The sequence below is a fragment of the Rhea pennata genome, chromosome 26, assembly GCF_028389875.1.
Source record: "Rhea pennata isolate bPtePen1 chromosome 26, bPtePen1.pri, whole genome shotgun sequence".
Classification (NCBI taxonomy): Eukaryota; Metazoa; Chordata; class Aves; order Rheiformes; family Rheidae; genus Rhea; species Rhea pennata.
In genome coordinates this window covers 621,436-646,763 of record NC_084688.1, presented here as the reverse complement: position 1 = coordinate 646,763, position 25,328 = coordinate 621,436, and the positions used below count along the sequence as shown (strand labels likewise).

The window sequence follows — 25,328 nt, the reverse complement described above, 5'->3', positions numbered from 1 at the left end:
TGCCCCCGCCTGCATCGCCCCCCTTCCGCGCACCGCCGGGCGCCCCCCTCCGTGAGCCGGGGCCCGGCCCGGCCCGTACGCACCGGGCGGGCGATACCGGTTCCGCCCCCCCGGATATTCCGCCTCCGGCAGAAATGACGGGAAATGAGCGCGACCGCCCCGTCCGGCCCCCCCCCGCCGCGGCCGCCGGCGCGCGGGGAAAGGACCACAGAGCAGCTCCACCGCCATTTGAAATTATGGGTTTTATTTTCTCCTTTTCTTAAAAAAAAAAAAAGAAAAAAAGAAAAAGAAAAGAAAAGAAAAAAAAAGAAAAAAGAAAGAAAAAAGAAAGGGCAAAGAAAAGACAACCGCAACTTCCAGTATCCCAGGGTGCACAGAAACCCCGGCCTCTCCCCCAGCTGGCAGATGCGAGCAGAGAATGAGATTGCAATTAAAAAAAGAAAGCAACCCAATTCTCCACACCTCGGGCACAGAATTCTCCTCTACAAACAAACAAGCAATTTGTCTGGGTTTTTTTGCTTTTCACCCAGGAAAAAAACTCACCCCTGGTGACGGGGGCTTGGCACTGCAGCACCTCCCTGCCTGCCCCAGCACCTCCAGCCCTTCGGCCCCCGACGTAAGCCTGCCCAGTGCTGACCCCCACAAAGCCAAGCACCAGCGCCCGGGGCTGGCTGAGCATCCTGGTGCTGCCCTGCCGTCCCGGCGGCCCGTGCCGATGCGCACTGCTGCACGCAGGGGTGCCAGCCCCCACCCCTGAAGGGGCTGGAGGTGGGGGCTTGCACCCAGGCACGGGACGGGGAACGTGGTTCCCGGGGGTGGCAGCTCCTGCAGAGGGGTGCTGAGCTCAGCCCAGCCCTGCGAGCAGCCCTGGGGCCCTGCAGCAGTTTGGGGAGGACGCGGGGCTGCCCGTGTCTCCTGCACGGCCGGGGCAGCCCCAGGGCCTCCGTGGGACCAGCGTCCCCCACCCCCTCCGCCCAGCTGGGGGCAGGCGTGGGGCTCTCCCCCTGCCCACTGGCGGGGCAGGGAGCTGCATCCTCCCCCAGACACATGTGAAACCCAGAGCTTTTGTGTTACAAAAATATTCGGTGCTTTATTTACTCTGTGGTAGAAAAATAACATCACCAGGGAACCAGGGTTTCTTAGACAGGTCAAGGGGAAAGGAGGTGGGGAGAGCGGAGGGCTCCGCTCCCGCCCCCCCAGCACCCCGCTCCCGTCCCCGGCCTCCCTCGCTCCGGTTCCCCTCTCTCCCTGCCTCCCTCTCGCCACACCGGCGCCGGAGGGGACGGAGGGATGCAGCCGACACGCTGAGACCGGGAGCCAACGGGGGCTCCCGCGCCCTCCGAGGCACCGGCGGCGAAGAGCGCCGGGACGGGACCCGGCTCCGGCGAGCAGAGCACCAGCACGGGCTGGGGTCTCCCCACCAGGACGAGCCCCGGCCGCCCCCCGTCCCGGAGCCCGGCGCGGCCGCGCACACACACGCGCACACTCCTTCCCCAACGGAGTCACTAGGAGAAAAACAACAACGCGAACACGCACGCTCTCGGTGACGAGGGCGGAAAGCGAAGGCGAGGCCGGCGGCGCGCGCCGAGCCCCCCGGGCAGCGCCGGGAGCCGCGCTCGCGCAAGCAGAAAGCCGAAGCTGGGCCTCTTAAAAGGAACATACAGGAAAACCATGCGACAAATCCGCTGCCTTTTATACACGGGCATAAACACCAAAGAGCCAGACGCCACCCTGCATTTCTGGACAGCACAGAGCAAATCTCTGGGACAAGAAACCACCCCGCTCCCTGCCCTCCCCCCCGGCCCTGGCACAGAGACACAAACACAGCGCTGCTCCGGGCGGCAGAGTCCCGCGGCGCGGGGCCGGGCGCCCGGCCGTCACGACTGGGCGTGGGGGATCCACTGACTGTCCATGGGGCGCCGCAGCAGCTCCTCGACGTGCCTCGCCACGTCCACGGTGTCGTCCAGGTCGAAGTCCCCCTCGGGCTCCAGCACGGCGTCGGGGCTGCGGGGGGGAGAGTGGTGAGGCTCGGCGACGGGCACCGGGCGGCCCGGGCACGGGCAGGGCACGGCACGGCGGTACCTACTTTTGCGTGTACATGTTGTAATGGGGCTGGGAGCACACGGCTGGCGACGGAGCCTGGTCCATGTAGGTGACCCCTCCAGGGGCAGAGTCGCCTGAAGCGCTGACAAACCTGAACGGACCAGGGGCGCGTGAGCGGCGGCCCGGGCCGGGTCCCCGCTGGAGGACGGCGCCCGGGAATTCCCACGGCCTCCGCGGGGCTTCCCGCGGGGCGCGGAGAGGGGACCCCGCGGCCCGGCCCCGGCGCCGCTCCCGCTGCCCCAAAGACGGCCCAGGTGTGAGGCCGGAGCGCCGCGAGCCGGGCGCCCGGGGGGCTGCGAGCCGCCCCCGGGGCCAGCGCGGTGGTGGAGCGGGCGGGAGCCACCCGGCCACTTACTCGGGCACCACTTGCTTGATCTGCGGCTTCACATATCCGTCCACGGCTTTCGCTGGGGGAAGGAAGGCGGCGCTAAGACTCGGAGCAGCCGGCGCGTTGCCGGCCCGCTCGCGGCGAGCCGCAGGGGCAGCGCCGGCCGGGCGCCCCGGGGCTGCCAGCGAGCCCGGCCGGAGGCTGCGCGACGCGGGGCGGGCGAGGGGCAGCGCTACCTGGCGTGGACTCACAGAGAACCGGTGTGTAGTACTTGGAGAAGACCTCGTCCTTGGGCCGGTCGGGGAACACGTAGATGAGGTAACTGAGGTCCCCGAGGCGGTCGGCCAGGGAGCGGATGGAGAAGTCCCTGGTGGTGAACGGCATCAGGTTCCAAAACATCCTTTCGGCTGGAAGACGAGAGCGGACACGGCAATGACCCACGGAAGCGGCCGCCCGGGCTCACGACGACTCCCAGGGCTCTGCTTTGAAAACATGCTGTGCAACCGCACTACAAAAAAGCGACCAAACCCAGCGTTTTCCCCAATTTATCTCCCTCCTTGCAACATTTCAGGAGGAAACGCAGGTTGCCAGCAAACGGGAGAAGGCAGGAACTATGGGTCTGTCCTTGTCCGGGCCCACGGGCCAGCAAGGGGCACGGGGCGGGCGCAGGCAGGGCAGGCTCCCACCGCAGCCGCCGCGGGCAGCAGGGGCTCTGCTCGTGCTCGCGGTCACGCGTGCCCTTTGAGAGGTGCTCTTGGGAAAAGCAGCAATTAGCAGACTTACTGCACGGAGTCGCACAACCCGCGCAAACCCGCTACACGAGGAAGCACCGCGGAGCCGCCACACGACGTGCAGCCGTGAACACCATCGCGTGGTTTGGTGCGACGGGTTTCGTCCCGTCCCTCCTCCCGCCCCCAAACGCGAGCCCTTGAGCTGGGCAAAACGCAGGCGCTGCCAGGGACGCGACGGCAGCTCGGAGCCGAGCCGGAGCAGCACCGGCGGCCAGGCACGGAAAGGGGCCGAGCCCCAGGCTCGGGGGAGGACGGCCGGAGGCGCCCGGCTCCCTGGCGCGCACTCACGGGAGTCGAACTTCCACGCGATGGTGATGCCGCCGATCTCCGAGTCGCTGAAGCGCAGGAGGAAGGTCCCGTCCGGCTTGTTGATGAGCAGGTCGTGCGCTTGCTGCTTGTTCACGAAGCCCAGAATGGCCCTAAGCAGAGGAAGGGGTCAGGGCCGGCACGCGCGGCGCCGCCACGGCACGGGGGCAGGACGGCTCTTACCCGTCGTTCCAGTGCGGCTTCAAGTGCTTCTTCAGCACCTCCATGACACCATCAAACCACTGCCAGAAGGTGTAATTCCTCCCAGGCAGGTTTTCCTGTTGAAAGTTCCAGAAAATAAACAACTCTGTTTCCAGCCTCACAGCTACACAAGAATTTGGCACAGCAGCAGAGACGGGGGGACCTGGAGCACGGGACGCCTGCTCAGCGCTGTGAAACCGGGTGCCTGTCGCCCCAGAGCACCCGGCCACGCTGCGCAGCCCCGGGACGAGCACCAGCGAGGCACACGCGACGGTGCGGACACCTGCGGCCCTACGGCACTCCGGATTGCTCAGGGAGAGGAAAGTGGTTCCCTCCATCCCACGACAGGCAGACGGGGATGGTGACGGCTGCTTCCGTTTTGCAGTCAAAAGCAGCGGCTCCCTGCAAGGAGCATCCCCCGTCCTCCCTCTAGGCACGGCATGCTGGTGCTCGTGGGCTTAGCAAAGCCTCCCCAGCCCGGCGCCCCGGCCCGCTCACCCGGTTGAACTGGGACCAGGACACCGTGGTGCTGCTGTAGTCCTCCAGGTGGGAGCTGGTGCTGTTGAAGAGCTTCTGCGCCAGGAACACCAAGTTCTCCTTGGTCAGCCCGCGGCTGCTCTGCACCTCAGCCTTGAACTTCATGTTGAGCGCCTCGCAGAGCTGCGGCCACTGCACCTTGTCGGGCACGGCGAAGGGCACCCGGCCCTGCGGAGCGGGCGACACGGGCGTCAGCACGCTGCCACCCAGCCCCGCGCTCCTCCTCGCCAGGCGCTGGCACCCACCGGCTCCGCGAAGGCGTTGTCCCAAAGCACGGTGGCCGTGGCGTTGTTGTCCTGGCTCCCGTGCACGATCACCACCACGGGCAGGGAGAGCGTCTGCGGGCGGACGGGGGCTGAGCCGGGCCGGGCCGGGCCGCAGGGCGCCGCGGAGCATCGCCCACCCGCACCTGCGGCCCCGCGGCGGGGACGCGCCCGGTGCCTTTACCTTCACCTGGAAGACGAGCTCGTTGCCGCCAACGCTGAACTGCGACTCGAAGAGGATGGTGAACTTCTCCTCCGTGACCGACTCGGCCCCGCGGCGGTCCGAGCGCTTGATCCGCTTCAGAGACTGCGGGGAGGGGGGGGTGAGGCGGGGGGAGGCGGCGCAGCGGGGACGCGGGGGGACGGGAGCCGGCCGCGCTCACCATGTTGCGGAAGTGGGCGCTCAGCGTCCCCGTGGCCTGGTGGTACTCCATCACACAGCAGTTGTTCAGGATCTCCCCGCTGCTCTCGCTGCCGCGGGAAGAGCTCAGGCTCAGGGGCGTCCCGCAGCCCCCGCCCGCCCGCAGCACCCCCCGGCACGGCCCCGGGCATTACTTGCGGGTGCTCTCGTTCTTCAGCAGGGCCTTGGCTTGCTGCTCGCTGATGATGGTGGCCTTCACCTGGGGTGGGTTCATGTGCACGTTCAGCTTCCCCCCCACCAGGAGCCGCACGGTGGCCGCAAACTTGGTCTGGGTCTTCAGCACCTGCGGGGGCTGCTTCTCGATGATGAAGGTGCTGGGGGGGCACGGGGGTCAGGGGCAGCCGGGCAGAGCAGCCCCGGCCCCCCACACCAAGGACCCCCACCTCTACCTGGTCACTAGGGCGGAGATGATGTCCGTGATGGTGCCGTTGAGCTCCGACAGCATCTCCTCCACGGGGCCTGGGATCGGCAGCTGCTGGCACAAGTGCTCGGCCCGCCGGATCTGCTGCCGGTTCTGCCAGATGATCTCTGCCAGCTTCTCGCACCTGGGGATGTGCAGGGCTCAGCACCCCGTGGGCGCCAGCACCCCTCCCCGCGCCCGGCCGGGCACCCACCAGGTCTGCAGCACGTCCAGGGTGCCCTCAGGGGGGCCCCCGTTGCCTGCCAGCTGCTGCCGGCGCTTCCACTGGATCAGCTCGTCGTCCAGGATAGTCGTCTGCTGCTTGCGCAGCAGCTGCAGGGTCTTCTGGTGCTTCTCGGCCAGCTCCTGCAAGGCGGGCAGGCGTCACGGGGCGCAGGGCCGGGTGGGCGGCCGCACCGGGCCGGGTGGGCGGCTGCACCGGGCCGGGGCCGCCGGCACTCACCACGCGGTACTGCTGTAGTGTCTGGGCCTCCCGGTGCAGCCAGGCCTCCAGCGACGCCTTCTTCTGCTGCAGCGTCGTCTCCCGCGACAGGCGCTCCTGGGGGCCCAGCTGGGAGAGCTGGGAGAACTGGGCTGGGGGGCACGGGGCAGCGTTAGGGCCGGCACTGCCAGTGCCCCGTGCCCCCGGACCCCCCGGGCTCCCACCTACCTTGGAGCCGCAAGTTCTCCTGGTACTGGATGATGAAGTACTCCTGTGTCTGCTGCAGCTTCTTGAGCTCGTTCTCTGAGTCCTGCGTGATGAGCCGCAGCTCCTCAAAGGTCTGGTTGATCTGAAGGTGCTTCTGGGACATGGCATCCACCAAGGAGCCGGCCGGCGAGGGGCTCTGCACAGGCATGGGGAGCGCTCAGCATGGTGGGGGGAGCCCCTTCCATGCCACCTCTGTGCTGGGGGATCCAGACCCAGAGCTTCCCGCACCACGGGGCTGCTCCTGCAACTCTGGGACATGAAGACCCAGAGCATCCCCCCACCACGGGGCTGCTCCTGCGACCCCAGACGCAGAGCCGGGGCATCGCCCACCCCACCAGGCTGCAGCCGTGCTCAAGCCCCTGGTGCAGAGTCGCTCCACGTCCTCCACTTACGTTGTTCGCCTCCCGCACCAGCCTCTGCTCGTGGTACAGGATGTGCCGAATGCAGCGCACCAGCTCCATGGGGCACCGGTCGTAGGTGTTCTGCACGGGGAGAGCGCAGCCCTGAGCGGGGCGCGGGGCCGAGCCGCCTGCTGCCCCCGCGGGCTGTGGCCCCCGCCCCGGGCCAGCGCTGCCCCCCACTCGCCTGCAGCTGCGTGGCGTAGTGCCCCAGCTTGATCTTCAGCAAGAAGCCGTCCTCGCCCACTTGGTGGTCCGCCTTCTTCTGCAGCTCCTGGATGAGCCCCTCCAGCAGCTGCGTCGCCTTCATGTTCTCCTGGGGGTTGTCGAGGTCGATGGAGTCCCTGCGCGGGGCGAAGGCGGCGTCAGGGCGGCCCCAGCCCCGCTGCGGGGGGCGGCCGCAGCCCCGGCCGGGCGCCCCGCTCACCTACCATGCCTGGCTCTCGATCCACTGCGAGAGGTAGTGCCGCACCTCGATGGGGAAGTGCTGGCCGTAGAGCGCCTGCATCTGCCGCAGGGCTTCGCCCTGCAGCTGCTGCGCCTGGATCCACACCGCCATCGCTCAGCACCTGCGGCAGGGAGACGGGGCCGTCGGGGAGCCGCGCGCCGGCGGCTCCTCGGCGCCCCGGGCACCGCGCGAGGGGCCGAGGCCGCCCGGGCACGCTCCTCCGCGGGAGCCTCCCGGTGCCTCCCGCGCACGGCGCTGCCGGGAAACGTCTCCGGTTTCACAAAGAAAGGGGGCACAGCCGGGCAGGGGGACCCTGGGCTGAGTCACCCGCTATTTTCTAGGAAAAGTCCCCAGAGAGTTCGGGGCCACGATTGCATTGCTTTGCTGGATTTGCCACATGGTAATCATTTCCCCTTGCTGCACCGCGGGATCACAGCCATCATCTGGCCAAGGAAATGAGGAAACGAGGGCCAAGGGGGAGGGCTGGAAAGAAATCCAGGGTGACGCCGAGCGGGCCCGTCCCACGGTGCAGGGCTCGCCCGCGGTGCCGGACCGCCGGTGCCGGGAGCCGCGCGGCCCCGGGCTGCACTCCTGCAGGGCTGCACACCCCCACCAAGATAAACGTTAAGAGCAGCAAGGCAGGGTTTCCGCAGGCAAGCTCGGGGCAGTTTCGGGTGCCAGCGGTGCTCGCGGCTGGGCTGCCCGACACCCGAGCACGCTGCTCCACTCTGGACTCCCAGGCATCCCAACGGGCGCTTTGCACAAGCGCACGAGGCACCGCGGACAAGCCAGCAGAGGCAAATATAGAAAGGACAGCCGGAGAGACAGCACCTATAAAAAGCCAGAGCTTTCCCCCATTGCGGTTATATTTGCAGCTTGCTGGGGCCTGGCAAAACAGCCCGAGAGTCTTTGATGGTGATGCAATGCAGAGCAACACGGGGAGGGCTCCGCGGGAGCCCCCAGCCCCTCGCAGCGGAAACACCCACCGGCACGCAGGCACAAATAGCGTTTACACACGCTCACACCCAAACAGATTTAGCCCTAATATTGTGCAAACAGAGCAAGTCATGCACTTGGCAGGGAGGAGACGTCAGGGCAGGGGTGAGACCGCCCGTGTTGCATCCTCCGGCCAGATGACCGGGACGGAGATCTGGTTACGGCACTGCACTACAAAACCAAACAGACCCATGGAGAGAGCAGGCAGTACAGCACTTCCCTGAACCCTTCAGCTTGCAAGGCCAGGACACGCTCCGGGGAAATCAGCCTCAAAATCAGTTACGGCCCCAAGGAGCTGCAGAAGCGCCGGAGCTCTCCTGCAGCACCAGGGCTCGGCACGACGCAGCACGAGGACCGGCTCAGAGCGGGAAGAAAGTGGCAGGACGGCTGCCACGATGGCAAAGAAATCCGAGGGTCTAAGTCAAGCACATGGAAACAGTCAGCGGTCCTGAGCTCCGTGATCCATACCTGACGTGCAGAGAGAGGAACAGTAACTGAGAGTTGGCTAAAAATGACTTTTTCCCCCCATAAAATGCAAGGAACACTCCCACGTTCTTGGGAAACTGGGTTAGAAATCCTTCTGGTAAGGAGGGGTTTGAGGAGTCAACAAAAGATTAAAGCAATGAAAGCAGGGAAAGAGGGAAAGCTGATAGTAAGACAAGTGTATTGGCAGTTAGAAAATTTGAACAGTTGATAAGAGGCATCATGACACTGATGCAAAATGCTGCCATTAGCAGAGCTGAAGAGAATTTTTTTAAAAAATTGTTTTACTGTGTCAAGAACAAATGAAATCCCAGGAGCAGCCCAAGCCGAGTGCTGGACGGGAACAGGAATAACAGCACAGGCAAAAATTAAATGAACATTGTTCTTGCTATCAAGAAAATTGTGATATATTCCCATCTTCCAGCACCCAAGCACTTCCCATTCCACTTCAACATGTTGTTAAGCAACAAGTATTAATCTGCTGCTGTGGTTAACTTGCAGTTACAGAGTACAAAAAGCACTGGCCTTGGAGCAGGAGCTGAGAACACTGCTGCTGGGAACGTCTGAGTGGAAGCAGAGCCAACCTGACGTCAGTATTTACAAGGGGAAAACAGCACGCTCGGCTCATGGCAGCCCAGCTCGCCCCGTGCGCGCTCGGCGAACCGCAGCCCGTCCCGCGGGCCACAGCGGATAAGCACGGCCCACCACAACCGCTCCGGCGGGATCGCGACGGGCCGACGGAAAGCGTCACCGACGCAACACCAGGCTTCCTCCGAGCTCGTCCGCAAGCAGGTGCCTGCAAAGCACCAGCCTGGAGCGGCGAGCAAGCGGCCCGGACACCGGCAGAGGACCAGTACGAGGCATCACTGCCCAAGCGAAACCGTGTCCTGGCAGCCCAGCGCCGCAGGGGCCGGCTCCCGCGGCCGGGAACACCGAACGCCGAACCTGCGAGCGAAAGGAGGCCGTAGCAGAAACCGATTTCCCAAACGCCAGCCTAGACCGCACCCACCGACCGAGCTCGAGTCAGCAGAGCGGACACCAGGCGCAGACGGCATGCCAGCAGCGGGTACGGCACGAGGCGCGTCGTTTGCAACAAGCAGCACTGGGCTGCTTAGCCGCAAGAGCCGATCAAGGTTAGGGAAATGGGGCTGTAGCTGCGTTTTGCATAAAATACAGTGATATGATCCTCAGGCCCTACGCGTTGCCAGAGGCAGCATCAGCACCCTATGTGCCATGAATTTCCCAAAACCACCACCACCACCACTGCTCACAACAGGCATCAGCCTGGAGCCTGCAGCAACCAGCGCATCCTGCCTGGCCCCAAGCAAGGAGAGCATCCCACAAGGCCCCGCTGACTGAGCCACGCCGTTGAGCCCACGGCTTGGCTGAGCCGCAGCCGGAGACGCTGGGCTTTCCAGGCAGTCACTGCACTCATGCTTCTTACTGGCAAACGGACTCCTGCTCGGCCAAATGCTCACAATTACAGCCTTGGCTTGATCCAAGGCCAGCATCATCCTCCTCCTCGGGCAGCACTGCTGGCCTGGCTGGGGTGAGCACTTACAACAACTTCCTTGGAGGCTTGGGATGGTTTCACATCTGTACTCAAGGATCAGCTCCCTCCTCGCACTCTCCGCTGGTCCACCACCCTCCCAGGCAAAGGCACACATAGGTGCCAGCCCCGCAGCTGCCCTCTGCTCCCGGGCCAGGTCAGGGAGACCTCCCGCTCCAGAAGAGGCCAGGCAGGACTGTCGCTGTTTATCCATCCCCTCCACGGCAGCATCTTTCTGCCCACGTTTCTCAATCACGCCTGCAGCCTGTGCGACACGAGCTGAGCTGCCTCCTCCTGGAGCGCTGGGAAGGACCGGCAGCATTGCTGCAGCTTCCCTAGTTACCAGGGATCAGCTGGGTTGCAGCAACCACCCGCCGCTCACTCGGACAATTGCAAGAGATAGATAATTGCAGCGGTTTAAGCTACTTTGCATTTGCTTTGCCCTGGCAATGAGCTATAATCCCACCCATTACCACAGTTCGGTTAACCAGCAGTAACTCAACAAGCCACAACAACTTGTTCACTGGTGACCTATTGCTTGCAACACTGTGCATGTGGCAGCTTCCCTCGTGCAGGACAAGGACCACGCACACGGACCCCGACCGCCACTGGAGATAGCCCAGGGCAGGGGAAAGGCACGAAAGTGCATCCAGCGGGAGCAGAGGGATGGGAGACGCCAGGGTTGATGCTGCTGCATCCCACTGCCTTCGGGGAAAGACCGGAGACAGGAGAGGGGCTGGATCACCAGCTGGTAACCCACCCCAACACGTGTGCAAAAGGATGGAGGTAGCTGCAGAGGATGCACAAGGGGAGACTGGGGCAGGGAGGGAGGCAAGCAGTCCCTCCCGGAGCAGGACCGTTTGTCAGGCAGCCCCGAGCCGCGGCCAGGGGCCGTGAGCGCCTGTGGGGCACGAGAGCAGCTAAGGAGCTGCAGCAGGCACTACAGGAGGGCTGGCGAGCAGCTCCAGATCTCCAGTGACAGGAAAGCCATAATTGCATCTGCAGGAGAAGACAAAAGGAGGGAAATGTCTCACAGGGTGAGGCAGCCCGCCAGCCGATTCCCGATTCCCACGGGCACGTCTGCCGCAAAGCCCCGCCACGGATACAGCTCCCCCAGCTCACCGCCCCGAGGCTCCAGCACCCGCTCGGCCTCGTGAGCCAGCGCAGCAGGGCTCCAGCTCTGCGGAGCTCGGGCTGCAGCCGCTGAGATGCACGGGCACGCAGCGGTCCTGGGAACCTCACCGCCCCACGCCCGCAGGCAACGTGCCTCCAGCCCAGGGCTGCTCCAGCATGGCCCTTCGTGCCAGCACAGCCGCTGCTCGCGGGGGCAGCCCGGCACCGGCACCAGCCCTGGCCCCAGCACACACGAGCAGCGGCTCTGCCCACGCACAACCAAGCAGCAGGACGAAACCCAGACAAAACCCTGGCGGGAACTGAGCCGAAGCTCTGCCCTGTGCCCAGGGGCCCTGTGCTGCCCCTGCACGCTCCAGGCGCCGGTGCTACCTCTTCTCCTCCGCCCGGAGGAAAGGGGATTTCCGGAGCGGCTTTCCTGCCCCCCCGCAGGGATGCAGGGATGCAGGGTGCCTCTGCCCCTGCTGCCCACCCCGCTCTGCCCCGAGGGCACGCAAAAGCCCCGGGCCCGGCCGCCCCGGCCCATCCCTGCCCCGCGGCGCAGTAAACACACGCACACGTGCTCCCCCGGCACCTCCGGAGCCCGCGGCCGCTCCCAGGGCAGAACCGGCCTCGCTCCCAGCCCGCCGGGCCGGGCCGGGCCGGGCCGGGCCCAGTGCGCCCCGTCGGGGCGACGCCGGAGGAGGGGCCAGGGGGCCGGCGCGGGGCGCAGGCGCGGCCCCCCCGGCGGGCTGGGCTGGCCGAGAGCGGGGCAGGAGCCCGGCGCCCCCCCCGGCCCCGCCGCTGCGCGGCCCCCGCGCGGCCCCGACGGGCGAATCCCGCGCGGGGCTGCGCCGGGGGCCCCGGCAGGGCCGCTCGCCGCCCCGGCCCCACGCACGGGCTCGGCGCTGCTGCGGCCCGGCCCGGCCCGCCGGGGCCGCGCGACAGGAAGGAGCGAAGCGCAGCTATTTCCTCCCAAAATGTCAGCGCCGAGCGGCAGCGCCGGGCGCCGGCTGCTTCCTCCGCCGCGGCGGCAGCGCCGAGCGCGGGCGGCGGCGCCGTCGGGGCTCGGCGGCGGCCCCGGCCCCCGCCCCCGCCCCGGGCGCGCTCGGCCCCGCCGCGCCGGCAGCCGGGGCCCGGCGGCAGAGCGGTGCGTTGCGCCGGGAGCTGCCGGGCGGCCGCGGCGAGAGAACCGCGAGGGGAGACGAAGGGACGGACTGACCTGTCTCCCCGGCGCGGGGCGAGGGCTGGCGCGGAGCCCGCCAGAGAGCAGCCGCCCGCCCCCCCGCGCCGGGCCGCGAGCCTCCCGCTCCCCAGGGCGCAGGGGGCCGCCGGCGCGGGGAGCGGCGCCCCGTCTACGCCTGCCTGTGGTTTCCAGCTTTCGGTTCAGAGGTGGAGGCACCAGCGCGGCAAGAGGCACGAGCTCCTTCTAGAAGTTCAGTGCTTTGATGGGCTTTGTTTTCCTCTTGCAGAAGAGCAGCAGGCTCCGGAGGTTTTGCCCTCGGCGGCACGGAGCGGGCGGCGGCCGGGGCGCGCGCCTGCAGCCCGCGCTGGACGCCGCCTGCGCCGGGCGAGCGAGGGCAGGGGAACGTCAAGGCCCTGTCGGCGCTCGCAGAGAGGCAGCATCAGCTGTGGCGATTAAACGTTTCCTCTCGAGAGCAAAAACCACAGGCCCCGCACGGAGCGGCTGCGGCGCGGGAAAGCCTGCCGACGGGCCGGCGCTGCCGGGAAAGGCGCAGGCCGGGCGAGCTGCCTGCGCCGCCCGGCAAGCCTCCGGCAGCCAAAATGGAGAAGCAGCCCCACTGCAGGAACAAGGAAACCCCGGAGGCAGCCTGACGGCGCCCGGCGAGAGAAGCTGGGCGACGTGTGTGTGGGGGGGGGGACGTCGCTCTCCGCGGCGCGGGGCAGTGCCCAGTGCTGCCAGCCCAAGCGCCCGGAGAGCATGACTCAGGGCAGCCAGGCACTGCCTTCCAGTGCTATTAATAATAACCGTTAACGCTCATCTTTATTTGCCCTCTGACCTTTGCAACCTTTGGGACTGGTTGGCTCCCATTTTCAGATTTTCCGTTACCACCACAAAGACGCAGAAAGCTGCGTAAGAAAAACCCAGCACGCCTAGTGAAATCCCAGCAAAAGCCCGTGAATCCAGGAGCTGAGCCTTTAAGACAGAAAAATATAAATAAAAAAAAATCTCCCCCCAGGCGACCGGCCGCGGCGCGCGGGGAAGGGGCTGCAGGGCCGGCGGGCATCGTCCCCCCCGCCGCTGCCCGCTGGCTTGGCAGCAGCTCTAGCTGCAAGCAGAGGTGGGAGCGGGCTGCCTCCCCGGCTGCAAGAGCGCCAGCGCCCCGCGGGCCCCCGGGGGCTCAGAGCTGCCGCGGTGGCGGCTGAAGGGAAAGGGGCAGCCGGAGCAGGGGACGGTGCTGAGCCCCAGCAGCAGTGCTGTGCCTCCCTGCCCTCCAGCTGCTTCCCTGGCAGGAGCCGGCACTGCCATCGGAGCTGTCATCGCACCCCGAGCAGCCTGCTAACCTGCTGCCCGGGTGGCCCAGCGGGGACCTGCCGCTGCTCCGACGTGTCACCGCTCCGGGGTTTTCGGGCTCCGGTGGGCTTCCCAGGGCAAGGCTGGAGACCACCAGGGCCTGAGCCAGAGCCCCACCAGGCTCCAGGGTCCACAGGAGGATGCGTGGGACGAGCGCTGCCCTCACCCAGGGCGCCCCAAGTCAGTGGGTGATTCCCACCGCTCCATCGCGGGAGCCAGCGGCGCCGCGGGGGGCCGCCTGCCCGGTGGGAGTCCTCCCCGGGGCACCCCGGCACAGGCAGCCGGCCGGCCCCGGTGGCCGAAAGCACAGGCTTGGCACGGCGGTGCAGCACCCTGCGGCTCGGTGGGCAGCCGGGCGCCCGCGGAGGCTGCCGCCGCTCGCTCCGAGCTGGCCCGACGCATTTGCTCCAAAGACGTATTTTTCCTGGCCAACGAGCAATGTCGGCGAGACCTCAGCCCGCCGGCGCGATCCGCCAGCAGACCTGCCCTAAATCTCTATAATGCAGCGGCTCAGGATAAAGCATCTGTCCGGGCACGGCACAAACCTACCGCGGCGGCACGGAGACGCTCTCCCCTCCCTCGTGCCCTCTCCGGAGCCGGGGGTGCTGACGAGGAGCAGCCCAGCCCTGCTCCCCCCTGGTCCCCAGGCACACGGGGCCTGGAGGGGCTGGCAGGGCTCCTGGCGACCCCCGGCCAGTGGGGCCCGAGGCCGTGACAGCATCGGCAGCCCTGGAGGGGCCCGAGGGAGCGGGCTTAAGGGACAAGCCCCCCGGCTGCGGACCACCGCTACGGAGCCATTCTGAGCGCGCTGCTAATCTGCGCTTAGAGCCAGCACGAGCCTCAGAGAGATGCGCTGGTCAGGAGGATCCAAGGATTAAGCTCATTTTAGTGTCGAATTAGTCCCGATTTGGGTCTGGAGACACAATTTCATTTTATGGGTCATGCTCCAGCGAGCGCACACAATCAGACAAATCCATTTACCTGCCAAGCTGGATTTGCAGCGCCAGGCGCAGCCAGCCGGGCAGGGCCCCACGCAGCGCACGCACGTGCCAGCTGCGGTTGCGAACACGGAGCCAACATGACGCCTGGGCTCTCCACCACTGGAGTCTCCCAGCCCCACGTCTCCTTGGAAAGCACGCCTGGAAGAACGGCGCGGAAGCAAAAGCACGCCCAGGTGCGCACGCAGCACCCATCCCGCCCATCGGCATGGCCTAACGAAGCTGCGCCTGCTCCCTTACCTCCAAAACACCTTCCAGCAAGCGCCTTACGACAATGCTTTAAAAAAAGAGCTGGCAACGCGCACACGTGCATGGGAGCATGCTCCACACCAGCCCGTCTCGTCCTCAATTACCGCGGCACATCTGCACAGCCACCCAGCTCTTTATGCCCTCTGCCACGGCTCTGCTCCGGACGCTCTCTCCCACGGCATCCCAGCCCGCTCCCGCGAGGTCCCACGCGCCCGGCAGGAGCTGCTCAGCTGTGCGCTGCGACCGCGTTCCCGGGGCAGCCAGCACCCTCAGGCAGCACGTTGCGACAGCGCCTGGGCTCCTGTGGCATGGACCGGCAGCCTCCATCCGGGAGGAAAACACTGCCTGCTCCCGGGAGCCGGAGGTGTCGGGGCAGGGAAGGACCGGTGCCCCCGGAGCAGCCTCCGTCATCCCACGGGGCTCCCTGCCCGCTGGGCCACCAGCAGCACCAGCCCGGCGCAGGGAGATGCTCGCACAGCAGCTCAGCGAAGGGAGGGAGAGTAAAGTCTTGCTTTAGGAAGGGGGGAACCCGGCAGGAGAGGGAACTAGGCAGAACAGGAATAAAAAGCCAAAACACGGGGCTTTCTACCAAGAAAGTCTCATGGGCAACGAGTAAGCTTCACAGTTCAGCCCGGCAGGTTAAACGTAACCCAGATGCGTCCAGGTGCACAAGCTCTGCTCCCGCTTTCCCTCCCTGCCGGCGCGGCAGCCCCAGGGCACTGGCAGGCGGCAAAGCCGAGCCGGCTCTGCCCGCACTCACCAGCACCGCCGCGGATCAGGGCCCCCAGCTGCGGCGCGCAGGAGCTCGAGCCCGGGCCCGGCGCACCCCGACCTTGACGGCAGGAGGATGCACCCCTGTGCCCGTGCTCCCACCGCCCGGGAGCAGAGCTGAGCCCGACCCACGGCAGAGCATCCCGGCAGCAGCGCCTCGCCGGCGAGGAGGAACCCGCACACGAGCACGGCTCGAGCGGCAGCTGGGACGGCCCGGGGACGCCGTCCTGCGTGCACCGAGCCGCAGCTCCCCGCAGCGGCCTGGGAGCACCCAGAGAAGGGGGGCCGGATTCCCGGGGAAATTCCAAGGAGCAGGTAAAAATGCAATGCAGCAGCTGGAGCCGGCGGTGCCCCCAGCTCCCGGCCAGACCTGCTGGGGACAGCAGGGCCCGCAATGCCAGCTGGGCAGGCCGGCCCCAGCAGCCCCCCAGCAGGCTTCACCGCACGTTCCTCCCCATTTAAACGTTCCTGGAAGGCCCAGGTGACTAATGGGTTTATAAAAGGAGGGGCCAGGCCAGCGCAGCTGTGCCACGAGCGCCACAGCTGCATTTTAACAGCAACTAATAGGACAGAGATCATTTTACAGCTGTGCTGCAGCCTGTGCAGGGGGTTAGGATATGCTGCAAGCAAGACCTGCTTCTCTTCCCTCCCCCCCCCCCCCCATTAACAGCTCTGCCGACAGCGATCAAGCAGGAGGAACAACGAGCCCAAGAGAGGAGCGCGGCTGGGGCCGCAACGCTGCTGAGGCTCCTGGAGTCCTACCCAAGCACCAGCCTTTTCCCCAATTCCCTCCCCAGGCAGAACTATGCTACAAACCAGAATTTACGTATCACAACAACAGGAAGACACAAAGTTACAGCGAAAATAGAGATTGCAAAACTCACCCGTGACTGTTTAAACAAGGAGCAAGTCGTGACCATGCTACGGTTCAGCTATAACATTCCAGTGCAAGGAGCCACCAGAGCCCAGGTGAGAAGCCACCCAGCAAAACATCGCTCGCAGATTTTGCAGAAAGCGAGAGTTTGCAATAGGGGAAATACGCAGCAAGAAGCGCACTCCTCTGCAGGCAGCCAGCGCTCCCGTCCCCTCGCTGGTGCAGCTAGATGGGTGGATTCTGCTTTATCAGCAAGTCGGCTCACCCCTATCGGCCAGGAAGCCGTGTTCACATGTGTGCCTCCCCCCTCAACATTTCCCAACTCGGCAGGGAGAAGCAGTCTATGGCAACGTACCTTTTATCAGCCAGCAGATGTTGCTAGAACTGTTGCTGCATGTAAAATTTGGGCATGCCCAGCGCAGCTTGGATCCCTGCACCGGACACGCGGTGCCAGGGTAAACACCCCCGCCCCCTTCCTCCTGGGATCAAAACACTTGGGGGTTGCAAAATAGACACCCCATGAAAGGAAAGGCATGCCACAGAAATATTACAGCTGTCGAGGCTACTTCTCCCGGAGCATGCTGGAGCCCTGGAGCAAGGCTTAGCCCAGCCAGCAGCATGCACAGTCACCCAGGCTGGAGCCGCTGGCACGGCCACGGAGCCGCAATCCCGACCCTCTTCCCCAATGGAAGGGGCCCTCCGTGCCCCCAGCCGCTGAGGGCGCCCGCCCCCATGCCACCCTGCCGGTCGCACCGCCTGGGACCACCGCGAGGCGCCTGACGCAGCCTCCACTTACAGTAATTCCTTCCAAACCAGCAGGTCATTTCCCAGCTGACGGCGGCACTTTACTGTACTCGGTAGAGCACAGTCACCCCTCGCTGCCCAGCCTCCCACGCGGTGCAGGAGTACAGGGAGCAGGGATTTTTCATATGCAGAGTTTCTGGGTTTTGCTATCACTCGAGAGGGAGCTGGGAAACCCCACGGCGAAGAGCTCACCGCCTGCGTGGAGGCAGCGCTTCCCCCGCCACGCGAGGGGAAGGTCCCTCGAGATGCTCCGTGTACGTAAGCGCGTGCGGAGCATCCCCGGGCGCCGCTCTCCATCCCCACGTGCCCAGTACCCGTCGAGGGGGCCGCATCCTGCTGCGGAGGGACAAAGCGCTCGCCCCCACGCCATGCCAAAGCTGCCATGGGGCCGAAGCTGCGCCAGCCCTGGTGGGAGGGACGCAAGGCAGCTCCGGCCACAGGCCAAACCCCCCGGAGCACAAGGGGCTCGGGGACTGCAGGAGAAGCCACCAAGCTGAGCTGAGTGCGGCATCTGTGGAAGCAGCCAGTCCCTGCCCACTTCCAGCCCAGCTCTCCCGTGCCCAGGCTGCTGGCACCTCGATCTGAACTCCAGCTCCTCTTCCCCTCGCTGCCAGCAGTTGCACGCATCCCAAAGTGCAGGACAGCCACGCTGCTGCCAAAACCTTCAGGTGCATCAATGCAGGACACCAGACCTCCAGCAGAAGAGCATCCACCCCCCGCATGGCCAGGGCCACGGCAGCGGTGGGCCTGGCCCCAGACAGGGCACAGAGGGTCCCTGCCTGGCACCCATGGTGCTGGAGGGTTGTTGGGACCGCCCGCAGCACACGCGGCAAGCACCTCTGCAAAGCCGGGCTCCGAGGGCCCAGCGGCTTCGTGCTGCTGCTGCAAGCGTCAAAGGGGCTCACGGGCAGCAGCAGGGCAAGGCAGCCCAGGGACGGGCCCGAGAGAGGCAGGCACACTGCGAGCCTTCTGCTCTTCCAAAGGCACAGTCAAGATTTCGGAGGAAAAATACCTGAACTGGGGCTTTTGCATTACCTAAGGAAACCTGAGTCAACTAAGAGTTTTAAAGGCTGGCCACTCCCTGCTGCAGGGCCACGCGTTCCTCCCCGCAGCCGGGGAAGGCTCAGCAACCTGCCTGCCTTCGCATGAGTTTACAGTGCTGAAGCTCTGGGGCCTGAGATGCATGCGTAAGTCCAAAGCCTTGCCTGCCCTAGCAGGATTTTGTTTCCTAAAAGGAGAGATGATTGCATGTTCAGTTTTATCACAAGCTCTCCTGATGCACTGATGCTACACGGCCCCATAGCCTTGCTCCAGCCCCATCCTGCTAAAAGTCCCAGCGCTGTCCCCAGGCTCCCAGGGACTTCCTGTGCAGCCAGCCAGGCGCAGGCGAGCCTTGCTGTGCTGCCCCGAGCCGCAGCCGCAGCGCAGCCACACCGCGCTGCGCACACCTTGCCATCGCACGCTGACAACTGTCAGCAAACTGCCGACGGTCGCCAAGCCCCCGGTTCCCTGGCACAGGGACTCTCCTGAATGACCTGGAAAGCACCTGGCTCGCAGCGAGCGTTACCGCAGCTCCATGCTCTGCAACTGCCGTCGGAGGTGCTACCGCCGTCAGCAGTTCAGCCGGAGGTCCAGGCAGCAGCAGCCAGGGCAGCTCTCAGCAGAGCCACCGCCGCCCCCCGAGTCCCTCCGACAGGGCAGCACCGGCAGGCAGCACCGCCGCGCGGCCCGTCTGCCCGCGGCACCAGAACAGATTCACGCGGGCTGCAAAACCAGCCTGGGCTGCGGCCGTGGGTCAGCGTTGCAAAGGACAGCCCAGCAGTACAAGCACCCAGAGCTCCAGAGCTGCTTGGGAAGGCTGGCACCGAGCTGGCCTCAGCCCTGCCTCCCGCAAGCCCGGAGGCTGGCTGGATCCATGCACGGTCCTGGCAGCTCCAGTTCCCTGCTGGATGGGTGGCTCTTGCCCCAGAACGGTCGTAATTAGCCCAGCCAGCAGATGAGCTGGATAAAAGTGCACTCAAGGGCTCCTGCACTCTCACGGCGCTTCAGAAAGATGTCATCATTACCGTCTCGGACAGGGGGTGTATTTTCCCTTGGATTGCTGCTCTCTACCCAGCAGCACAGAGTCACACATTCGGATTTCCCGAGAGGAGCATGCTGCCCTGTCTGTACTTGCCTGAGGGCTCCCTTCTCCCACGAACGCGCCCCAGCACACACATGATTCCCGCTAGCTGTCCCGCTTGGAGAGGGACATGCTGCCCAGATGCTGGAGACGCAGATGCACACCCAAGGCTTACTTGACATCTAGAATATACTATGCATGTATGAAGTACCACAAATGTTGTTTTAACATTTTCAGAGTTTCCTCCCAGAGGCAGAAACAATTTACAAAACAATCCTTTTCCTTCAGCATTGCATCCTTCTGCAGCCACTACCAACAGTTACTGAATCTGAAACAAAACAACGGTGTTTCAAAGGAAACAGAGGAGGAGGCAGAAACAACCGAAACTCCCCCTGCACGGCTAAAACACGAAGTTCTCTTTTCTCCAGCACTGGATCCGCAGCACCGCTGGGCCCCGCTCCCAGGGAAAGCGCCGCCGGGAGCGGGCGTCCGTCCCCGAGCGCGCTGCGCGGCGGCCGCCGCAGGGTCGCCGGGCGCCCGCGCCAAGCCCGGTGCCCCGGGCGCGCCGCGGCTGCGGGCGCCGCGCCGGGACCCCGCGCGGGTCCCCCCGGCCGCTCCGGCACCTGCTCCCGGCGCGGGCTGCGGCGCCTCGACGGCGCGGCGCGGCGCGGAGCCCCCGGCGCGGAGCCCCCGGCGCGGCCCCGGCCGCGGCCCCGCTCCGGGCGCAGCGCAGCGCCGCGGCCCCGCGCTCGCCGCTCCCGCTCGCCGCTGGCAGCGAGGCCGCAGGCCCTGACACTGCAAAATCCACCCCGGCCTGCACCGGGGCTTCTTTTGAAAGTTGAGTTTGGCCGCAGCGAGTTACGAAACACCCAAAATATTTACCAAAAGGGAGTTAAAAAAAAAAAAAAAAAACAGAAAAAAGAAGATAAAGAAAGGAAGGACGGACGGACCCAGAGGCCCGGGCCGGCGCCTTCCGCGCAGCCGGGCATCGCCGCCGCCCCCGGCCCCGCCGCCCGCAGGTGCTGCCGGCATCCCCCCGCCGCCACGGCTCGGCCCCGGCCCCGGCGCCGCTCGCCCCGGCCCCCGCCCCGGCCCCGGCCCCCGCCCCGGCCCCGAGCCGCCCCCCGCGCCCTGTTTACAGTCGCCGAAAGCGAAACCGGGCGCCGGGGCCGCGCCGGGCCCCCGAGCCCCCGCTCGCCCCTACCTGCGGCCGCGGCGGCGGCTCCGCTGGGCTCCGGCGGCTGCTCGGCGCTCGGCTCCGCCGCCGCTCTGCCCCCTCCGGCCGCCGCCGCCGCCGCCGCCTGCGCCGCCCCCCGCCGCCGCCGCCCGGCCCGGCCCGGCCCGCCGCGGCCCGCCCCCGCCGCGGCGCCGCCCCCCGGCCCGGCTCGGCCCGGATCAGCCTGGCCCCGGCCGCGCGCGGCGGAGCGCGGCACCCGCACTGGCGTCGGAGGGCCTGCACTGAGCCCTCGCACCCCGGGAGCTCGCACCGGCACCGGGCCCCTGCACCCAGGGCCCCTGCACCCGGGGGGGCCCTGCACTGAGCCCTCGCACCCCGGGAGCTCGCACCGGCACCGGGCCCCTGCACCCGAGGGCCCCTGCACCCGGGGGCCCCTGCACTGAGCCCTCGCACGCCGGGAGCTCGCACCGGCACCGGGCCCCTGCACCCGGGGGGGCCCTGCACCCAGGGGGCCCCTGCACTGAGCCCTCGCACCCCGGGAGCTCGCACCGGCACCGGGCCCCTGCACCCGAGGGCCCCTGCACCCGGGGGCCCCTGCACTGAGCCCTCGCACGCCGGGAGCTCGCACCGGCACCGGGCCCCTGCACCCGGGGCCCCTGCACCCGGGGGGGCCCTGCACTGAGCCCTCGCACCCCGGGAGCTCGCACCGGCACCGGGCCCCTGCACCCGGGGCCCCTGCACCCGGGGGGGCCCTGCACTGAGCCCTCGCACCCCAGGAGCTCGCACCGGCACCGGGCCCCTGCACCCGGGGCCCCTGCACCTGGGGGCCCCTGCACTGAGCCCTCGCACGCCGGGAGCTCACACCGGCACCGGGCCCCTGCACCCGAGGGCCCCTGCACCCGGGGGCCCCTGCACCCAGGGGGGCCCTGCACTGAGCCCTCGCACCCCGGGAGCTCGCACCGGCACCGGGCCCCTGCACCCGGGGCCCCTGCACCCAGGGGGGCCCTGCACTGAGCCCTCGCACCCCGGGAGCTCGCACCGGCACCAGGCCCCTGCACCCAGGGCCCCTGCACCCGGGGGGGGCCCTCGCACCCAGCGGCCCCTGCACCGGGCTCTTGCACTGGGCGGCTGGGCAGCAGCACTGGGCCTTTGCACCAGAAGCAACAAGCAGCACGCCCTGGCACAGAGGGGAATGGGCATTGGCATCAAGCACTGAGGCTTTGCAGCGGCGGGAGCAACCACCAGCACCAGTCACAGCAGGGAACTAGCACTGGGGGAGCCCCCAGCAGTCCTGGGCACCAGCACAGCCAGGAGCCCCAGCGGGCACCCAGCACGGGCACGGTGGTTAGCGCACACCCCACACCGGCATCCACACGCTGTCGGGATCCACATGGGGCAGAGCACCTGCACCAGGCATCACACCCCGTGGGGAGCCAGCGCTGGGGAGGCACCTGCACCGCTGCCAAGTGACCCCCCAGCCTTCCTCGTCCTGCCCCAGACCCCGCTTTTCTGCACAGCCTCCCAGAAAGGACAGCGGCAAAAGGGGCAGCACTGCCTATTGCACCAGCTAATATTTTTAATGGATTCTCTGTACTCTGCTGCCTGTAGGTCTCAGCCACCTCCTGCGCGGCTGCAGCTGCTGGGGCAACTGGGCTCAGGGCAGAGGCCACGGGCTGGGCTGCACTCCAGCACGCTCTGGGGAGTCTCCCTCTTTCGCAGAAAGAGCAGGTTTCCATTGAAAACCATGTGGGCCGCATCAGGGGGTTACATGTGAGTAAGAGGACAGAAAGGAAATCACTGCTAGGCAAGTGCAGGATGAGTAATACCATCACCCTAAATCCCACTGGCTTTGCTGACTTCCTTATTTCTGGTAAATCAGCTATAAGCATGTAAGAGCCATCCTGCTTGAGGATCAGAGCCCGTTCGGAGCTGTTTGAACCGTTCAGGCAGCATTTACAGTGGAAACACTTCTGGCTGCTGCCGTTTCAGGGCTGGCTGCTCTCACCAGCGCGGGAATGGCAGGAGGGGAAAGGCGGCTGCTCAAAGCAGGTGAAAGCCAAGGCTCTGCTAGCTGAGGGAGCACGCAAATTCATGGGGCACAGCAGTGGGGCCGGATGCCCAGGCGGGAGCCGAGCCGGGTTCCCAGAGCGGCGGCGGGGTGCTTCGCTCCACACAGGGTGTGCGGGCGGCCTGGCCCGGCGCTTGCATGCGGGCGCCTCACGCTGCTCCCCGCCGCGTGGCACTCCCAGCTCATCTCCCTCTCCCGAGCCTCTGCGTCCTCCACCAGCCGTAACGGGGCCCAAGGCGCAGCTCTGCCCTGCTCCCCAGCGTCCCTGCACCAGGCCAGCCTGCAGGAGCTTTGCACAACTGCCTGCCTGCACCATCGCATCCTGGATGGCCCGGGGCAACGGAGCATCTTGGAGTGATGGGACCCTCTGGGGTGACAGAGCACCCCAGGGCAACGGGACACCTCAGGGCGAGGGGGCACTTGGAGCAATGGGGCACCCTGGAGTGATGGAGCACCCCCAGGGTGATGGGGCACCCTGAAGTGATGGAGCACCCCAGGTGATGGAGCACCCTGGGGTGCTGGGCAGGCCGCGGCACAGCGGCGCAGCGAGGTGGCTGGCAGCCGGGCGGCAGGAAGCAATACTCGGCGTGCTCGTTTCTGCTCGAGAGCACTCGCAGCCGCATGGGATCTCCTGGGCTTTCACTTTCGTTACCAGCTAGTCTTCCGCGGCCTGAGAAAACTCTGGAGGGAAACTCGGTGGGGCGCGCGCTGCCTGGGGGAGCCTCGCCGCCCCGGGGTGCTCCCCCGTGCAAGCACCAGCCCTGGGCTGGGTCCTCGCTGCGGTTGTTTATTAGGCTGCGATTGCAAATCGCCCTGCAGTTATGTAACAGCAGAGTCCCAAGTTCTCGCCGCTGGATTGTTTCATCCATCGATTTTGTGTTAAAGTCTTCCCTTTCCCTTTGGAAGCGTGCGGCAGTGGGAGCCGGGGGGCCGAGAGGCGAGCCCCAGGGCGCAGCGCTGCTGCGAGACCCGGGCGCGCCGGCCAGGACCGGCAGCCCGGAGAGCCCCGCGCGGCGCCGCTGCCCCTCGGGAGCCGGGCGCCAGCGCAGACGTCTCGCTGCCCGGACTGACACCCCCGGAAAGGGCCTTTCTCCGCATCCTGCTTCTTGCGGCCCGGCCCAGCTCGAACCGCCTGAGCAGCCAGCGGCTGCGGCTCGGCCGCCGCTCCCACCCGCCCGTCACGCCGAGCCCTCGGGGAGGCGAGCCGGCACCCGGCCAGCCGGGATGGCCCCGCCGCGCGGCCAGCGTCGCCCGCGTCCTCTTTTCCCACCAAGACGAGGCGAAAGGACGTGGAAATCGGGAGGAGGATGACGCTCCCTGCCCTCTCCGCCTTTCCTGGGACAGCTCCCGCTCCAGCCAGTTGCATCACTCCGGCAAACCACTTTCCCAATCCGCAGCCCACGTAACCCACCGGCGGGGTCACGCAGGCACTGGCTGCTCCGGCCGAGAAAGTCAAGGTCTCATGCAGTGCCGCCCGGGATGGATGCAGCCGAGCTACGTGGAGCAGCTGGGACACGCTGCAGAAATCATTTCCCCTTCTCTCTGCCCTTCCCTCTGACTTCTTCCTCCTTTGCCCGTAGAAAAAAAATGGGAAGAAAATAAACCTGGCAGAGAAAGTGGAAGGTTCCCTCCATCCTGAAGGGGCAAATGGAAACAATTTAAAATCACAACAAATGCAAGCAGTAATTTCATTTCAGACAAAGCCCAAGGAAAACCCTGAGCTGATCAGTGAAAATGGTATAAAACAGCATTTCTCCCTCTCCGGAGGGAAGAGGGCCCCGGGAGCTGGGTGCTGCAGCCAGGACGTTGCAGCAGGGGCTGACGGAGGGGCCGGCAGCGGCGACTGCCCGACGGAGGCTCCCGGCACCGCGGTCCGTGCGAGCGTGGAGCCGGGTCCTGGGGCTCCCGGGCTGCCCGTGGCCACAGGCTGCGCGGGCCGGGGTTGTCCCCTCTGCATGTAACCCAGCGAGTTAAAGTCGGGCCGGGTGTTGGCACCTGGAGGATTTAACGGGTGGCGCCAGCACCGCGCGGCAGGCCGGGAAAAGGGGGGTTTTCCCGGTCCGCCAATGCTGCCAGCGGCCTGGCGCAGCCGGCAGCGGCGGCTCTGTCCTGCCCCGGGCCCGGGGAGGTCTCAGCAAGCATCGAGGTAAACAGCGCCGAGCCGAGCCGCGTCCGGGCGCTTTGTCGTCTCGGATGAGCTCAACAGGATGCCGAGTGGCGCTGGCGCTGCGGGGAGAGCGGCAGCACGGGGCCTCGTAATTGCTTTCCTAGAAAACCACCTCTCCGGGCTTCGGCGCTTGGAGCCGGAGCGCCAGGAGCGCTGGCGCCGCGGCCTTCCTCCCTAAGTGGCATCTCGAGAGCCTTAATTACTTCTCCGGAGCGGCAGCGCTCGCGGGCCCGCTGCTGGGGCGGTTCCCGGGGCCCAGGGACGTTGCCCTTCCCGCCGCCCCCCGGAGCGCACGCGCTCGCCGAGCCCCCAAACCCGACCGGAGCCCGGGGGCTCGCGCTCCCCCGTCCGGCAGCAGCGGCCGGGTCCCCGGGGGTTCGCTACAGCCGCCGCCGCAGGAGCCCCGGGAGCCGCCTCCGGGCACCGCGGGCCCCTGCCCTCCCGCAGCGCCCGCCAAGCTGCGGGAGACGGGCGAGCGCGTCCCGGCGCCCGCGGGAGCTGAGGAGCTGCTTGGGGAGC

At 66.7% G+C, this 25,328-nt stretch overlaps 1 protein-coding gene across 3 annotated transcripts; it reads right to left on the bottom strand.

Annotated features, from left to right (window-relative positions):
* Window positions 1-1,063: 1,063 nt before the first annotated feature.
* On the bottom strand, window positions 1,064-20,685 carry LOC134151205 (signal transducer and activator of transcription 5B). 3 transcript variants are annotated; one of them, XM_062595583.1, is made up of 19 exons: window positions 20,602-20,685; window positions 6,889-7,026; window positions 6,645-6,801; window positions 6,452-6,541; window positions 6,021-6,195; window positions 5,814-5,944; window positions 5,565-5,716; window positions 5,340-5,495; window positions 5,085-5,264; window positions 4,913-5,000; window positions 4,714-4,836; window positions 4,512-4,604; window positions 4,228-4,434; window positions 3,712-3,806; window positions 3,511-3,641; window positions 2,668-2,838; window positions 2,459-2,510; window positions 2,087-2,194; window positions 1,064-2,004 (listed from the first exon to the last, which is right to left on the bottom strand). In XM_062595583.1, the coding sequence occupies exons 2-19, from the start codon at window positions 7,014-7,016 to the stop codon at window positions 1,878-1,880; spliced, it is 2,364 nt and encodes a 787-aa protein (XP_062451567.1). In that variant the 5' UTR covers window positions 7,017-7,026; window positions 20,602-20,685; the 3' UTR covers window positions 1,064-1,877. The 3 variants fall into 3 exon arrangements, with proteins under 3 accessions (XP_062451567.1, XP_062451570.1, XP_062451569.1); XM_062595586.1 differs by lacking the exon at window positions 20,602-20,685 and having other exon boundaries at window positions 2,683-2,838; XM_062595585.1 differs by lacking the exon at window positions 20,602-20,685 and having other exon boundaries at window positions 4,720-4,836.
* Between the last annotated feature and the right edge of the window lie 4,643 nt (window positions 20,686-25,328).